The 18,238-nt window shown below is 38.5% G+C and overlaps 1 protein-coding gene across 1 annotated transcript in view; it reads right to left on the minus strand.

Moving 5' to 3' along the window:
- The window catches only part of COL9A1 (collagen type IX alpha 1 chain), a 93,055-nt gene that overhangs the window by 14,423 nt on the left and 60,394 nt on the right, over nt 1–18,238 (minus strand). The window contains exons 29-36 of the mRNA XM_049875420.1: nt 11,512–11,565; nt 10,830–10,901; nt 10,281–10,316; nt 9,551–9,595; nt 8,099–8,131; nt 3,438–3,584; nt 3,159–3,213; nt 1,318–1,506 (exon numbers count right to left, since the gene is read on the minus strand). Of these exons, the coding sequence (XP_049731377.1) occupies nt 1,318–1,506; nt 3,159–3,213; nt 3,438–3,584; nt 8,099–8,131; nt 9,551–9,595; nt 10,281–10,316; nt 10,830–10,901; nt 11,512–11,565 (631 nt within the window). The remainder of the gene's footprint in view (nt 1–1,317; nt 1,507–3,158; nt 3,214–3,437; nt 3,585–8,098; nt 8,132–9,550; nt 9,596–10,280; nt 10,317–10,829; nt 10,902–11,511; nt 11,566–18,238) is intronic.

Below are 18,238 nucleotides of genomic sequence, written 5' to 3' on the forward strand. Positions count from 1 at the left end.
AGTCAACAGAGTCAACAATCCCCCCACAACAGTAGACCCTCAGAAATGGCTTACAGAGTGAATCAGGGCTAACCACAGAGAAAGTACCTAAGAGGTGACCTCCTGAACTAGTAGCTGGAAACAGAACAAAGATGGAGAGCTATACGCTTCCTTCAGAGAAAGTGCTCAGTTCCCTTTAAGATGAACTCTACTCCTGGCTCCCTCCGTATCTGATTTTGTCCAGCGCCTGAAGGCTTTGAAAGTGTGCCAGGCTTACAAGAGGCCCCAATTAGGGCTCATTTTTTTTATAACAGGCAGCTCTGCACATGCCAAAAAAAGACAAATGTAATTAACTAAATTGTTCCAACTGAGAGTGTAGTTAGCCAACTACATCAGCAATTCATTCATAGATCTGAAAAGGCTTGCTTGTCCTCTGACCGCTTACACATTTATCCCTAATTGGAGCACCACAGTAAAAAAAAAAAAAAAAAAAGGAAAGCCCCTGTCTTGTTTTTGATGCCAAAGAAATCATCCAGGCACACACAACCTGAGCTGACATACTTACCTTATCTAGCAAACACCATCTAAGGCAACCAGTCCTCTGCCAGCCCTGCTGAGTACTAACACACTCGCAACCCTATTTTCTGTAAAGTACTAGAAGCAAGGGTTTAACTTGCTTTAAATAAAAAGGGAAGAAACAAACTCTCTCACATGTTAAAAAAAAAAAAAAAGGAATAAAGCTCAGTCATACTTTAGAGCTGAAAAAAAATTTCATTGAAACTAAATAGTCGATGCAACTTTTTAAAAGGAGAGGGAAGTAGCTCCAAACTTACGACGTGATTTTATTACGCCCTTCCAAACAATTTTAAGTAACAGATACAAACATTCTGAGGGTTTCTGCCATCTTAGAAGAGCTCTACAATGATGTTGTTGTTAGTTGCTGTCAAGTCAATTCGGACTCATGGTGACCCCGTGTGTGCAGAGTAAAACTGCTCCACAGGGTTTTCAAGGCTGTAGCCTTTTGGAAGCAGATCACCAGGCCTGTCTTCCAAGGTGCCTCTGAGTGGATTCAAACTGCCAACCTTTCAGCTGGTAGTCCAGCACTTAATGATTTGTACCACAGGGTTTAAAAAATAGCAGAATGATTCTTTACCAAATGCTATAGAGTGTATTTTGAAATATAATCGAGGCCCACTGTAATTGAGAAAAATCAATACCAAAAATCAGGAGATCGTGACCTTAGTAAGATATATGAATTCCTTGAGCTTGGAAATGGATTATACATCTGAAAAATGGGCAGGATGTGTTCCTTGGTTCCACATGGGCAAAAAGGCTTACCTTTAGGTCCCTTGAGACCAAGAGCACCAGGGGGACCTTTAATGCCGGGGAGGCCACGCAGTCCTATCTGGCCTGGGAAACCATTCTCTCCTGGGGGCCCAGGGGGTCCTGGGGGCCCAGGCAACCCAGGGAGGCCGGCGGCACCTGAGTCTGGACGTTTGAGACTAGAAGCCATCTCAGCAAGATGCTCTAAAAAATAACAAGCAAAACAACCCAGAAAAGTCAGACATATGAAAGTGCTTCAGTGGAAAAGAGAAGTATTTCAGGTGCCTTTTTTTCTAAATGTGTCACCAGAGCTTCGAAATTGGTGGTGAGAAGTGAATAAAGTTGGATAATTTTCCCACGGGCTTTCTGCCAGGAAGCTTCACCGATGCTACTTATTCAGCTCTCCTAGATATATTTGGTCCTGCTGTTTTGAGACAAAGAGGGGGGAAAAGCTTAAACTGAGGGCTTTGGGGTAAAGGACATTCTGAAAGGAAGTGTGTGTCACCTGAATCCTGGCTAGTTATCCTAAAAACCCAGGATGGAAAGAAAAATGAGTTTCTTGACAGAGGTAGAAGTGGCTGCCCAGAGCTTTCTAAAAGCCAAGGACATTGTCCAGAATTAGTATTAAGACACCACTTGAGACCTATCCTCATGTTTTCAGAGATATTAAGTAACCTGAAATATCCCGAGGACCCATGGCTTCTTATAAATTCTTCCTTTCAAAAGTTTTTTCATGCTTGGAATAGCAACAAACCTTAAAAATAGACTGTTTCTTGGGACTTGTCACAGTCTGTCTTAAAAATTAATAACTGTGTGAGCTTTTCAGAAACCATTAAGCAGGTTAAGAATCATCCACTAAAACCATGGAGAACAAGAGAATTTTCCCATGAAAATCTCTAGGGAAAATTTTCTAGTGTAATATTTTTTAAAGATTAAGTGTATGAAGAAGAATATGAATTGGAGATAAATTTCTAATGACATTTTAAAATTGCTTAAGTGTGAGTATTCTATGTTTGTCTTATTTAAGAGATAGCATAAATCATAATTTTCTAAATATGTAATGTTTAAAATTAAAATATTCCTTCAAGACAAAACACGTGCAACGAGATCTATATTGGTTTTCAAATAGAGAGGTGTTTCTGGAAAACTCCACAAGTCTACTTACCAGACCTGCTAGACTGTCATAAGAAATTAATAGAATTTCTCATGACAGAATTGGTTACAACCAGAATAAGAAAATTGTTTGTGAGAGGGCCCCAATGTTACAGAATCTCCTCAATTATCGGGTATTTTTGCACATCTTCGTTTTCTGTGTGGTTTCAGAACCACACCAATTCCAAACAGATGTGATAAGCCACAATTACCATAGCTACAGACACATTTAGGTAAACGTTAACAAATGTGAAAATATACCACCATTTTTAGAAAATGATGGTTATTGATTTTCCACACATGTGGTTCATGAGTGGCACTAATGTCCATATGCTTCTCACTGGCAGAGAATCTCATTTATTTCTCATGTAACCTACACAGAGCCCAGGTAAATGCTAGGTACAAACTAAGTGATTGGATCTTCAGAGAGAAAAAGACATCTGAGAATCCTGTGTTCCAAAAAAATTAACTACCTGACATGCAAAAGAAAAAAAAAAAAATATATATATATATGTTTATAATTGTTATAAATTAACCTCCTGGCCTAAACAAAACCTCCAGGTTAACCCAGAAAAGTAATATCTTTTCTTTAAGAAAGAAGCTATTATATATGGCAATATATTAGATAAAACAGAAATGACATAAATGTTCAAAATCTCCCCCTTTGAAGCACACAGCAAGTCAAACCACTGTGATGTATTTACCTTGCATGACTCTTATGCAAACCTGCTTAATGTGCTGATCTGTCGGTCCTCTACCCTGGGACAGAAAAAGGAAAAGGCAGTTTATACACAGAACCATAAAGAGGGCATTGTTAAATGGTAAATTGACTGACTCTGCAAGGCACCAGGCGGCTGAATTTACAGGAGAGCTTGCCCATGCTGCTGAGGGGTGGATGTGTAGTCTAGCTCCACGGCCCCCTCCTTCCTGTGCCGTGAGATGGAATCTCCAAAGGGAAGCCACAGGGACTGCCCACCACTCACCGGAGGGCCCTGGATGCCAGGCAAGCCGGTGGCACCTTGCTGTCCCTGCACGCCTCTGGGTCCAGGTGGTCCTCTGGGTCCTTCCTCTCCAGGAAGTCCCCGAGTTCCTTCAGGCCCTCTCAACCCAGGCTCCCCGGGGTTACCCACCTGGAACAAAATGGCATGCTATAAAACCAGGGCGAAACATAAGTAATATGTCTGCTTTATAATAACAAGCACTTCCGTGAAATTTCAAATTGGGTTTCCTACACTCTACCCACCTTCTGAGAGGTGTTCCTTCAGAGGTTACAGATTCTCAGATGGTTGCAAGGGAAACACATAAACACACAATTCACTCATCTTTTTGAGTTCCAGTTCAAGTAAAATTTTTCAAATCTTTTTTTGGGGGGGTATAGTTATTATTTCAAAATGTTACTTGGAATAATACATTTTTCAAAAACATTCTCCATATCTTAAGTCACTTCCTAAAAGCAAGCTAGTTTTTAATAAGACTTTTTAACTTCTCCTGGCCACAAAAAGGTTTATATAAGACATATTGCTTTGCATATGACCAGTGCAGTGAAAAAAAAAAAAAAAAGATATTTCAAAAAAATAAGTTATTTGGCCTTAATAACATTCTTTGGAGAATTTGAAGATGCCAGATGTATCCAGGTATTATAAAATGTGAACACAAAATAAGTTGGTGCATTTAAAATACTGAGCCAAAAAAAAAAAAAGTTCACAATTCAACTAAGTATAAAAAAAAAAAAAGTAAGTTAAAAATCTAAATATCAATGATGTTAAAAAATAAACACTCTGTTTCCTTAGCACAAAAGTAAATAAAATTTAGATGGGGGGGGGAGGGGACTGAAAGCAGACCACTAAAAGTATTTAACAGAATCCTCATCTACAATAACTGTTTTAAAAGAGACTAAATTAATTCACTCTTTGTTCCACTGCCTCTGGTGGAATCTGTGGTAGAAGTAGTTACAATGTCCTGTTGTTTATAGAATAAGAATGAGACGATAAAAGCACAGGAGGCAGCAAAGGAATGCTAGTGCTCAAGGTATGAATGTTCATAATACAATTTAATCCGTCTCCTTTTCCGTATGTAACATTCACCTAAAAAGAGCTAACTCCTTCAAACATTCAAATGTTTTAAACTGAAAGGTGATGATGCAATGCTTTCACTCAGGGACACATCTAAATAAAGCTCAGCAAGCGTGTTTACTTTTCCAGTCTCTATTTATGAAGAAAAAAAAAAAAAACACCTTGCCAGAATTGCTTCTCTGGAGAAATGATGGCTTAAAAGACTTCCTGGAAGGCAGCATCAACAGAGAGAGATAAGGGTATGCTGTGGAAGAGTTCTCAGGTGCCTAGAGTGCAAAACTGTAACAACTTCTAAAACAACCCAAAGAGGAAGCCAAAATGAATTCAGAAATGCACTGAACAACAGGAAGAAAACAGAGGAGACCAAATTTGACTGGGTGATCTTGATGATCTTGCTGACAATGTCTGAAATATTCCTAGAACCAGGGACAGGAAATTTTTGGTGAAGGGCTGACAGGCCAACAAGGGGAAGAATTCCTCAGTTGAGGAATGGGACACTGGAGGAGAAGGCGTACAGAAGTCTCTTATTTATCAAGTTTGTCTACGTCCTTATCAATGAGGAACGTGAAAGTCTTCGTTGGTAGCTATTCTCCCTGATTCCTGGACAGTACACTTCATTTCATCATCAGGATCCCCTGGGTAGTTTTAAGTAAGACAGGGAGAGGAAGGGAGATAATGAATCCAAAGCCGATTCCTGGGATTATATCTGAATTTGGAAAAAAAAAAAAAAATTTTTTTTTTTTATTGTCCATTTACTTTTTTATAGCTTGAATTTTTTTTTAATTTATTTGTTTTATTGTGCTTTAAGTGAAAGTTTACAGCTCAAGTTAGTTTCTCATACAAATATTTATATACACATTGTTATGTGACCCTAGTTGTTCTGCCTATAATGTGACAGCACACTCCTTTCCACCCCGGATTTCCCACGTCCATTCAAACAGCTCCTGTCCCTTTCTGCCTTCTCATCTCGCCCATTTAGGAGCTGCCCATTTAGTCTCACGTATCTGTTTAACCTAAGAAGCACTCTTGTCACAAGTATCATTTTATGTCTTATAGTCCCCTCTAATCTTGGAAGAGTTGGCTTCAGTTCTGGGCTAACAGAGAGTCCGGGGCCATGTCTTCCAGGGTTCCTCAAGTCTCAGTCAGACCATTAAGTCTGGTCTTTTTATTAGAATTTGAGTTCTGCACCCCACTTTTCTCCTGCTCTGTCAAGGACTCTCCGTTGCGTTTCTGTCAGGGCAGTCATTGGTGGTAGCCAGGCACCATTTAGTTTTTCTGGTCTCAGGCTGATGGAGTCTCTGTTTTATGTGGCCCTTTCTTTCTCTTGGGCTCATATTTTCCTTGTGTCTTTGATGGTCTTCATCCTCCTTTGCTCCATGTGGGTTGGGACCAATTGATGCATCTTAGATGGCCACTCGCTTGTTTTTAAGACCCCAGACACCACTCGCCAAAGTGGGATACAGAGCATTTTCTTAATAAACTTTGTTATACCAGTTGACCTAGATGTCCCCTGAAACCATGGTCCCCAGACCCGTGCCCCTGCTACTCTGTCCGTTGAAGTATTTGGTTGTGTTCAGGAAACGTCTTGGCTTTTGATTTACTCCAGTTATGCTGACTTCCCCTGTATTGTGTGTTGTCCTTCACTTCACCTAAGGTAATTCTTGTCTACTGTCTAGTGAATTCCTCTGTCTCTCCCTCCCCACCCTCATAACTATCAAATAATGTTTTCTTCTGTGTTTAAACCTTTTCTTGAGTTCTTATAATAATGGGCTCATACAATATTTGTCCTTTTGCAACTGTCTGATTTCACTCAGCATAGTGCCTTCCAGATTCCTCCATGTTAAGAGATATTTCACAGATTCATCATTGTTCTTTATCATTGCATACTATTCCACTGTGTGAATATACCATAATCTATTTATCCATTCGTCCATTGATGGGCACCTAGGTTGTTTCCATCTTTTTGCTATTGTAAACAGTGTACAGCTTGAATTCTTATCCTCGAATATTAGTATTTCTAGATGGTTAAGTATTTCTATTACAAAAACCTATCAAGGTGTACTCTTCACGTTTTTCTCCATCTTAAATCATTTCTGTCAAAGGTGTTCAAGCATAAAGATGTTACTTGAAACTTGAGAGTCACAGGATTTTTTGAAGCAGTGTGTAAGCAGATAAGTTAATACAATGTAATAACTTCCATCTCAGTGGCATGTAAAGAGCCCAGGGAAGGGCACAAAACCAAGTCCAGGGGATGATCCTCCTAGAGAAAGTAGGGCTGAGGATGGATTTGAACGCTAAGGGGTAACCAGTTGCCATTAAGTCGATTCCAGCTCATGGTGACTCCATGCATTTCGGAGTAGCACTGGGGTTTTCAATGGCTGATTTTTTTTTTGGAAATAGATCACCAAGTCTTTCTTCTGAGGTGCCTCTGGGTATACTTGAACCATCAACCGTTTGGTTATCAGCCAAGCTCTTAACCAGTTGCACCACCCAGGGACACGAAATGCCAAGTAGGGAGTAGCTATCCTAAGGAAAGAGGAATTGTAGTGCAGGCTAGGAGAGCAGCATGTAGTGTTAAAACAGCCTGGCACGTAAAAAGGAGCAACAAGAAGTGCAGAACAGATGAAGTTCTAGATCTGTAGGAGATGAGGTGGGCACAGCAGAAACCACTCCACAGAAGGCCTTGTTATATACCTTGCTAGGAAGAGTCTGATTTTATTCTATAAAACATTGTTCTTAGAGGGTTTTAAGCAAAGGAGTGATAGTGGGTTTTACTTTTTTATCTGGATTACATTGCTGCTGTGAGGATAATTGTTTGGACAGGGACAGAGAGGAGAGAGGGAGATTCCAGAAATAGGAAGGACTTGTCAGTTACCTAGAAGTTGGTGATGGTGGCACTTGAGATTGAAGCATGAGCTTCATCTTTTATCCTTATGCCATCTTAAATTTCTTATTTTACTAGATATATATTCCTTTCAAATTAGCAAATCATCCCTGTTTTGCTACTAATTCATTCTATAATTTGGAATAAATCTAATCTCTAAGGACATCGGTTCAATTCAGTAATATGATGAACTGAACAAGAGAACCATTTTCCAACTCTAATAATTTTCTATTATATTTTCTTATGTATAATGCTTGTATCTTACTTCCCCAACTAAAACACACAGGGGATTAAGAAAATTACTGAAATATTTTGCAACAATATAACTGCCAAGGAAATTCAATTATACTCTTGTCAACACAGAGCACAACTCAAATCTTTAAAAATGACCCATTTGGGGATGAAATTAGGATATTACCGTGTAATACTCATTGAGCCATTTATAATGTGAAAAAAAATTTCCTTTACAGTGGTTGGTTCAAAAGGTAGATCCATTTACACAGCTGTAGATTTTTGTCTATTGGATTAACCTGTTACTTAAAGAATAAATTTAGAACTTCATTTCCTTGAAAGTAGGTTCTTTAAGAATTAAAATTTATAGAATAGTTTCATAAAGCAGAGCACTGTGTTTTTACAGCTTTATTGATAGGTTGTTTATATATATACCATTACTGTTCATTATACTTACAGATCCCTTTGGGCCAGGTAAGCCTATATCTCCCTAAGACAATAAAACAAAATTAAATTATAACAGTGTATTCACATTTGGTACAGCTTCCTGAAAACATTAAGAAACTTATTGTACTTCTCGAAATCTAAAGAAAATCATTAACAGATTAATCCTGGAACTGCAGAAAAAGGCTAGACTCAAATTTTGGATTCTAGTCCTAGTTCTGCTAGCTTTTCGAGCGGGTGAGCTCTGTGACCTCCCAGCCTTTGGCCAACGTTTCTGTCAAGTAACAGGGTGGAGTCAGAGCTCTCCAAGGCTCCATCCAGATCTCAAATGCTGGGCATGGAGAATTAAAATAAACTGTGTTTAAGTGAAAAGATATTAAAATAGTATTCTGCTATAAAACATAATAAATATTTAAAACTTGATGTCTTCATTTTTGAAACTCAAGCAAAGTTTTAAAATTCATCCAAAAAGTCTATCAAACCACACATGCAAGCTTTTATGCTTAAAAGAAAAAAATAATCTTGAGAATTTTCCACCACTAATTCTAGATATGAAGTCAGCTGAAGTTTTAGCACATCAGTTAATCTCCGCTACAAAACAAAATGATTTAAAACATTATTCTAGCCCGTGAGATGAATAACTTCAATAGGAAATAAAATTGAAATGATCCTTTTTCAAATGTACTTAATAGTTGGGAAAAAAGCTTGACCTAATTCAGATCTTATATTTCGTCTAGCTCTCAATCCTGAAAATCTGAATAAAACAGCATTTCCATAGTTTTTTTTCCTACACTAAAATCTCTCCACCGCTCATTTTATGAGAAATCTACTGTCCCTACCCCAAAGGACCAAAACATAAGTTTCCATAGTAGGTTGTGTTAGATCATGTCAAAACTATAAAAATGAGCCAGTAGACCGTGCAGTTCTAGCAATAAAGATAACTTGTTCTCCTTCTTATTGCCTTCCCGAAGATTTAGCAGAGGCATCCCCTGGAAATGGAGGTCACTTCTTGGGCGGGGGTGGGGGCGGTGTTTAGACTAGAGAGAATGCCCTCTGGCAGATTTGCAATCCACAGCTTTCTAACTATAATAAAACTTCAATTTTGTTTTCCAGATAGGAACTATTTATATACTTCCTGTGGTCAGATAAGAATCACCTTGAACTTCTGGGGAAAAAAAATATTCCCTTATAGATGGAAACCTCACCATCTATAAGGGAACTTTTTTCCCCAAAAAAGTTTAAGGCCAGATCCATAGGTGAATTTTGTACTTTGGGTATTTCCCCTCTGCTTGAATTGATCTGGGCTGCAATCTTGGGGAATCTTGTTAGCTTACTCAGGAAACACCTTAGCCCATTAAGAAGGCAACAACGATAACATTTAGTGTCAGAAACAAGAAAAAAATGTTTCCAATACAGTTCAAGATCAATAAGCCTCCATCATAAATCAGAAAATAAAATGTCTTACAAGTTCACCCCTTCCTCCTGCTTCACCTTCTTCACCAGAGGCACCCTAAAATTTTAGATAAAATGTCACATTTTTTAATTCTTAGCCCTTTGGGTCAGTTTTAACTAGTCAACACCAATAAGCGTTTATATGTGCCCACAGTGCTCCTGGGATGGTGCAGAAATACAGAATGCTCTCAATGGCTTTTGGATCTGGCGGCCAATCCAAATCAGAAAATAGCTTAGAGAGAAGCCAAAAGGTAAGATTGAGTTTCAGCTCAAGTTAAGAATGAATTACCATAACCAGCAATTTTATAAAGTAGGTAACCCTTGAAAGAGGGCTCTTACAGTAGAAAATAGAGCCCAGGAAAAGAACTGAGACTAATCCAGTCTGCATAGTTTACTTGCTAAGGTCTTGATTTAAAAAAAAAAAACTGAAAATATTACAGTGTGGCTATGGAAGGCCATCAGCTTTGGGTAAACAAATTTGGTGAGCCAGAGAGACAGGGCTGCTCTTTTCAAAGGAAGGGCAGTAGGTACCCTGGAGGCCAAGCCGTCATGAGCTAGATAGACAGATAAGGCTACAGGACAAACTACATACTAGGGTTCACTCACTATTGAAGCAGGGAGAGAAAAACTGTTAGCCCCCTTCTTTTTAACCACACACACAAACCAGCCAGTCAGCCACCCCTGTGTGTGAAGCAGTACATATTAAACACTGTATTTCATACTAGTCAACTAGTGGTACTTACCTGTTCACCCTTTGGACCAGGTTCACCAGCTACACCCTGGAAAGAATAAAATATAATTTTTCAATATTTTGAGCTTTTTAAGGATAATATACCACATAATTTGAAATGAACCAATTCTTATTGGGCAGGTAGAAAAACACAAGTATGAATGTGACGGGAAAGGGCTTCGCTGCTCATCACCTAACAAGAATTAGGTAAGACCTGGAGAAGCTCAGACAATTGTCCAAGAATCTCTGACAACTCCAGGCATTCTCTGATCACAACCACTTAGTATCTGATGAGTAGGGATGTAAAGTTAGTTACTTTTTTCCTTCTGATAAATTTTTATATTAATAATAATAGTTTTTTGTTTTTTGTTTTTTGTTTTTTGTTTTTTGTTTTTGCTTCTTAATTTCAACTCTCAGTAATTTAAAATCCTTTTTTTTTTTTTAACCTAAGTCTATGATGAATTCTAGAAAATTCTCCATTGGGCCAAAAACAAGTTTGATCTCTAACATTGTAGAAATTGCCCTTCCAAATAAGGAACTTTTGGAGTGCTTGATATCTTACCCTGTCACCTATCATTCCAGGAAGTCCAGGGGGGCCAGGAAAGCCAGGGAGGCCAGGGCTACCAGGAGAACCCTGAGAAAACAAACACAAAGTCCCCAGACTCACTGCCACTGCAGTACTGAATGCACACAAGCCAAGACAAAACCTTGGGCATGTTGACTCCTGTCAAAAATAAAAGTGACGTGGTTGGTTTAACCCTGCTCCTCTAATTTGCCTCCCTCCCACTTTCTCAGGAGAAGAGGGCCCAGTCACCACATGCATTCCATCTCTGAGGTCCTCCTCCCTGGTTTGCATTCCCTGGACAGTGGGCTCCTTCAGTCAAGCCCCTGCCATGGTATTGCTTTTCTTTCTGTGTAAACAAGTGCTGCACAAGTCATCAAAGGTGGCATTCACACACAGTTCTCTTCCATTCCAAGAACAACCAGAGGCCAAATGTAGCTCTTCATGTTCCTCCCAGTTTTAAAATGTGTGCTACAAACCACTCTGATTATAATACCCTCTGAGGGTATTCTAGGTATAATTTTAAATTCCACATTTACATTTTCACACATTTGCCTAACAATAGGAAGCTATTAAATTACCCTTTCTAAATTGTTTCCCTCCCCTTGCTTATTTAAAAAAAAAATGTAATATTAATTTGTGGAGAACAAATAAATTGCTAGAGATTAGAAACACTACTTACCAGTTTACCTGGTATGCCCGGGGGTCCTGCTGGTCCTATTACTCCTCTACTGCCCTTTAAAAACACAAACACGATTGTCAACCGGATGTTTTGTCAAAATACAAGTGCTTAATTGTTATGTAAATAAAATAACATTGTACTTAGGTTTTTGTTTAAAAACAAAAGTCGTCAAAGTATTCTCCCCATCCCTTGACTGAGGCAGAGACCATTATATAAAATGCCAACAGCATCCTCTCTGTTCATCTTTCAGTAAAAGTTTTCATGCCACTTATTGTGATAACACACTGTTAGACAGAAATAATATCTGATACCTGTATATGAAAGGGCAATTAGTAATTTTCAACATCTAAATCACATTCTAGCTTACCTTACAGTTATTTGTGCACATATTTTACTCTCTAGACTGTTTTCTTGTGGTACTGCTATACTAAGTTTGAATTCCACACAATACCCTCGACATGGTGTAAACTTTGAGTTCTATAGCACATCGTTTTAAAGCAACATATGGCAAATGATCTTGAACATCACAAGTGAAAAAAAGAGACACAGGACAGAGATGTTTGCCTTTAAATTACTATTGCAAATTCAATAAAAAGATACAGATGGTAGGCATGTATAAATTTTCTGAAATAAAATTCTTTGTACTCATTCTTGTTCTAAAAATTTCTTAAAAGATTATATAAACTTTGGAAATTGCAATTTATAATGATACCAAAAGAAACACTCTAATTTTATTTTTGAGACAACTTCAATTTCTTATTTGAGACTCTAAGCCCTTTGAGAAAAGAAGACATACCAACTCTTTGCCTTCTTTCACCAAGAACTTTATACCAGTATATGCAGTCTAATAAAAGCTTGTTTTATTTCCTAAGCCTGTTCAAGTAAGCTGAACAGTGAGGTTATTGGATAAATAATCTCATTCCCTGAAAGGTGTATATTAAAAATGAAAGGAGTCCTTTGATTTAGTTCTTCTTTAAAATGACAACTCCATATTAATGCTTAATATTTACAACCACTTCTGATACCATTACTAGGTTCTGACCCATCTACTATTCATTCATCTTTTAGTCACGCAAGATGTCAAGATCCACAAACATTCTGATATTCAGTTTCTCTAAGAATTCGCAAACGTTTGCCAAATTGCAATAATCTCTAGCTATGAGCTATAATTTTGCGGTAGTTACCTCATATGACTTAAGGGGTTAGAACTAAATGCTCTTAAATATCTTTCAAAAATTTTTATAAAAACAACCAGTCCAATACATGAGTTTGGGGCAATACATTGGTCCTTAACCCTGATGAGAACGACTAAGGAAGCAACTTAGAAGCTCTGTGAGGATGGGAATTGGAAGCATGTAAGCAGCCACTGTGATACAGTCCGACTTCCATCTATAAATATAAATGTAGATCTACAAATATAAAGATTGGGTTCCACCTCATTCATTTGACCCAGCACTTCAAAGTTCAAGTCAGATTTTCTTCAGTATATCTGCTCTGCTGACATTTTCAAATAATTTCTGAATTGCATCATGATTGAGATCCGAAATGTTACTGGGCTAGCATGACTTTCATTCACAGAGTAATTACTAGTCACTGGTGGGAAATAATAGTCATTGGGGTGGGGTGGGGGAAATTAATATTAGAAGGTGAAAGCTCTGTTCTTGACACAACCTCTGGATACTTATTTCTAAGTAAGTCAGCCTCAGTGCCATCTCATTCAAAATAAAGATGATGAATGTATTTTTTTCCTTCTACAAACCAAAGGTCTGAATTAAAATAAAGGGTTGTATAGCCTTTCATCTAATTTTGGAGGACATTACTTATCTTCCCAGTCAAAGACAAAGATTTTTTTTTTCTGCTGAAATCGTATTTTCTCTGCCTTTCAAAAGCTCTTAATATTCAGTTCATATGTATTTTTCATCCACTGGCAGACCCTTGGTCATACGTATAAATGGCTCAGGGCTCCAGTGCAGACAGCCTGCCGTGCTGACCTTGTGCACCCATGAAAGTCAGCACATACAGGACGCAGGGAAGGGTTGATGAAATTATGCACGTTGACTCCTCTGTTACTGCACAAGTAGAGAGCATGTGGTCCATCATTTTTATTTCACTTCTATCCTTTAAATCCTTGGCCATTCTAAGCTTAAGTATTTCTAAAGAAATCACCTCTCTGTGAAAAAACGGTAATGTTCATTCTGACAACAGTGACCAAACAGCTATTAACAAACTGTTAGGGCAAGATTTTCTGATGGCCATTCTTGTGACATCTGTATATTCTAAAAACATACGTACTCTTTCTCTAAGCTCTAGAATTTTACCCAATAAGCTAATAAAAAGATTAACATGAGTAACCAGGCTATAAATAGTAATCCTACAAGTATATATTAAACTAAACACAGTCTTCAGGGAATAATTAACTATGACACTGGTAAACACAAGTGTGTGGGAAGAATCACTAAATAAATGATAAATCCCTTATGCTTCAACAGTTGGGGTGATAACCATATTCTCAGATGTGGGCAGGGCAGGCTGGTAGGGAAATGGCCATCCTGCCTAGTATTTACAAACCCCACTACAACAAGAATTCTGATTTGTAAAAAGGACATTTTAAGAACCTGAATAAACATGAAATCCCACCATTAAAAATGTGAGACTATAATACAAGGTTCTGTTTTCCACTTTGTGTTACCATGTATATCTCCAACATGTTCAGATACTCTGCCAATTCATCCCTATGTAAGGAGCCAATCTAGGCTTTATAAAAAGATGCAGACCTTGTACCAGTGATTCTCAGCTCCCACTGTGCATCAGAATCCCCTGAGGAGCTTTTTGGAAAAATATTTCACTGATGTCTCTTGCCACCCCATCTCCCCCTTCCCTGTCATTACTATACCCACCCTTGGCCTCCAGATTCTGACTGTAGATCTGGGGTAAGGTCCAGGCATTTATTGACGTTTAAGAACCACTATATAAAATAAGCTGTGATTTACTTAGACTTATGTGAAATACTCACCATGAAAATTCCATAAATACTACAATTTTAAAATTTGCTAAATATATCTTGTATCATCAGAATTTGGCAACCTAGCTTCAAATTTAAGGCATCCTCCTGAGCCACGACGTGAGCTGTCGAGGCTTAAGAGGGTGGAGCTGGATGTGAACGCTGGACCCCCACTGCCAGGTCTGAAGTCCAGCTCTGCCATGCACCAGCTGATAACTCCAGGCAAGCAATTTAACTTATCTGTGCCTTGGCTTTCTTATCTATAAAATGTAATTTAAATGATTTTTGTGAGAATGAATAAATTAAGATATAAAAAGCACTTAGAACGGTTGCTGCTCACAGTAAGCACTATGGAAGTGTTCTAAAACCAAAACCAAAACCACTGCCATTGAGTCGATTCCAACTCACAGTGACCCTATAGGACAGGGTAGAACTGCCCCATAGAGTTTCCAAGGAGTGCCTGGCAGATTTGAACTGCTGACCTCAGTTTAGCAGCCATAGGACTTTAACCACTATGCCAGGGTTTCCTATGGAAGCGTTAGCTATTGTTTTAATCCAAGGAAATTACTAAAGAAATCAGTCAAAATTATGGGTTGGTGTTTTTTTGTTTGTTTGTTTTTTGAATTAAATGTTTCTTTGTCTTTCAAATCCCCAGATCTCCTTAGAACTACATGTTGTACTTAGGGGAAAACAGGTCTGTTGTCTTCATTTCTCTAGTTTCTGTCAGTACCATTTATTACCAAGCAAGCACCCTCTTATAAAAACACTTTATAAAATGTTCACTACTTTGTAAAAATTATTTTGATAAATACCAAACCAAAATAACCAAACCCACTGCCGAGTCAATTCTGACTCAGAACAGCCCTACAGGACAGAGTGGAAATGTCCCATAGGGTTTCCAAGGCTGTAAATCTTTACAGAAGCAGACTGCCACATCTTTCTCCCATGGATCAGCTGGTGGATTTGAACCGCCAAACTTTTGGTTAGCAGCCAAGCACTTTAACCACTGCACCACCAGCTCCTACCATAAATACATCCAGGAAAATAATTCAATTTGGAAGTTTCTCTTTTAAAATGGAACTATTAGACTTTAAAAAGATCACAAAAATATGAGAAATTTAATTATACTTGTATTGCCAAAATTATCTTACAAAAAAGAAAAATGGGTTTTATTCCATTGCGCTCTAGAATGCAATGACTATTATATTTGCATGATTACCCAAAATGCTAACTAGCTGAAGAATAAACATTATCCTTAGTACCTTGCCAAGTTAGAAGTGGGGAATTATTTTCACTTGGCTGCTAACCAAAAGGTCAGCAGTTCAAATCCACCAGCTGCTTCTCGGAAACTCTGTGGGGAGGCTCTATTCTGTCCTATAGGGTCACTATGAGTTGGAATCAACTAGACGGCAACAGGTTTGATTTTTTTTTTTTTAAATACTTAGTATAGACTGTATTAATACCTCTTTCTGGCAAAAAAGATGCCAGTTAACACAGGAAAGCAATACTGATTTCTACAGATTGTTTTTTACAAATCCATTTTCATATTAACATTGGAAGATTACATTAGTCCTACTCTAATGGTAACCTTTAGATTTGTCACAAATATATTTAAAAATCAATTTTACAGCATTATATGGTTTGTATTCTCTCTAGCATAAGTTTAAATATTCCCTCATACACAAAAGCCTGTAAAAATCTGTCTAAACTACAACCATCACAGCTGCTTAACAAATTCTTTAAGAGGGTAACATTCCAGGGCCCAGGGGAGGTAGGGAGGGGGTGCAGCTTAGATCATTCAACAACACACCATAAACGGACCTCTGTGTTGAGGCTACTGGTGATGGGGTGGGGGTGGGGGTCTACAAGAAAAATAAGACAGGCTTCTGTACTCTCAGGAGCATATAATCTTCAGAAAACCGGAGGTAGATCTGCATGGCAATCACCCTGCCAATATCGTGAGAGCAGAGCAAACACAATCCACTCAGTGAAAGCCCTGGGGAACTCTGAGAAGCCAGGAAGAGGGCAACAGGCAGGAGCCACTGCAAAGGCCAGGGCCACCTTGTCTGTCCTGGAACAGGAGCCACTCAGGCTTAGGTTTAAACCAAGTGGAGTGTGAACGGAGAAAGCCAGAAGCATGACCCAAGTGGTAAAGATATGTGCTCACATGAAATCACTGGAGATATTAAAAACGCCAATATTCTTTGCTGTGGTATTGACAAAAGTTGGTGAAACTTTAGAGAAGGGAAGAATCCCATTTAATTTCAAAAACATGTTCCAATTAGCCCTAATTGACTATTAGGACACATTAAAAATATACTCTCATTTCTTCTACCAGGCTTCTCAATTTTGAGATTTGCAGGAAGAACTGATCAAACTTGTGGGGAATAGTTGAGAGTGTGTGAACTTATGTACAAAACTGAATTTAATGATGTAAAATGAAAGAACCAATGTATCTTTCAGAGAGTAGATTCAGTGTTAAAACTCTGTTCCAGAACTATAATATTTATAACCTATCATAACAGTTTTCTGAAAAATTTATAGTAGGTGAGAATTCACTTATTACCAATGAAGACAACTCAGCAAGATTTATTATACCTCCAGTTAAATTCACTTCAAGAAATATTTATTGAGCATCTACTTTATGACTGGCCCCAGGGAGGGCATAGCGAGGTACAGGGAACACAAAGGTGAGTCTCTGCCTTCCTTGAGATGATGACAGAGACACAGGATGGGGCACAAAGGAATTGAGGGTTATGGGTTTTAGAATATGGAGAGATCACTGAATAGAGCATAATCAGTTACTTTTCATGGAAGAGTAACATTTCCATTACATCTAAGAGGGCACATGGAATGCTACCTCAGAGAAATGGAGAAGAGACCCAGCCTTCCAAATTCTGGGTCTGACATAAATAAAGCAGAAAGGCTTGGAATCAGCAAGGAGTCCAGCTTGAATTGAACACAGGATCTGGGTGAGGCAGAAATGGGAGGTAGAACTAGGAATGTTAACAGATAGCATCAGATTTTGGACTTTTTCTTATCATCAGTAGAGAGCCATTGAAGATGTTTAAGTGGAAAAGAGAAGTGATAGTGGAAGAATGGAAGTTGTACTTTGGAAAGACCAATGTGATAGTGTGTGTACAAACTGGGGGCACTGCCATTCCCCCGGGGATTTTGGAATTGTGTTTGGCATTTTTGTTTGTCATAATGATTGTAGGAATACCACTTGTATTCCATGGGTGAGGCCATGGATGCTAGATGCCCTGCAAAGTACAAGAGTCCTAGAGAACAAATAACTATCCTAGCCAATAGCTGGGTACCCTATTGGAGAAGCTGGTAGAGGAAGGAAAGAGTGCAGCTGGAAAAGCAAATCAGGAGAAACTGCAACGACCCAAGCATTCAGTAATGACCTGAGCCAGGGTAGTAGAAGTGGGAGTGGATTATAAGAGTTAAAATTTAAGAGCCCTTGAAAAGGAGGAGGTAGGATCAACAAGTCCCACTGGAGATAGGACAGGAAGAATGGTAAGAATTTGGATGCTAACAGAAATTCAAAACTTAAAACCTAATTCAGACTCCAAACTCTGCATGAGCATAACGCCCTCTGATCTGCCTCTGCTCACATGAGAGAATTAATTCACCCCTCTCCTGCAGTTCTGTCTCTAGCTCATTGTTTTACATACCCCATGGCACTTAGGTGGGACAAGCCCACTCTACTTTGTGTCACTT

Source organism: Elephas maximus, chromosome 1 (assembly GCF_024166365.1).
Source record: "Elephas maximus indicus isolate mEleMax1 chromosome 1, mEleMax1 primary haplotype, whole genome shotgun sequence".
NCBI lineage: Eukaryota > Metazoa > Chordata > Mammalia > Proboscidea > Elephantidae > Elephas > Elephas maximus.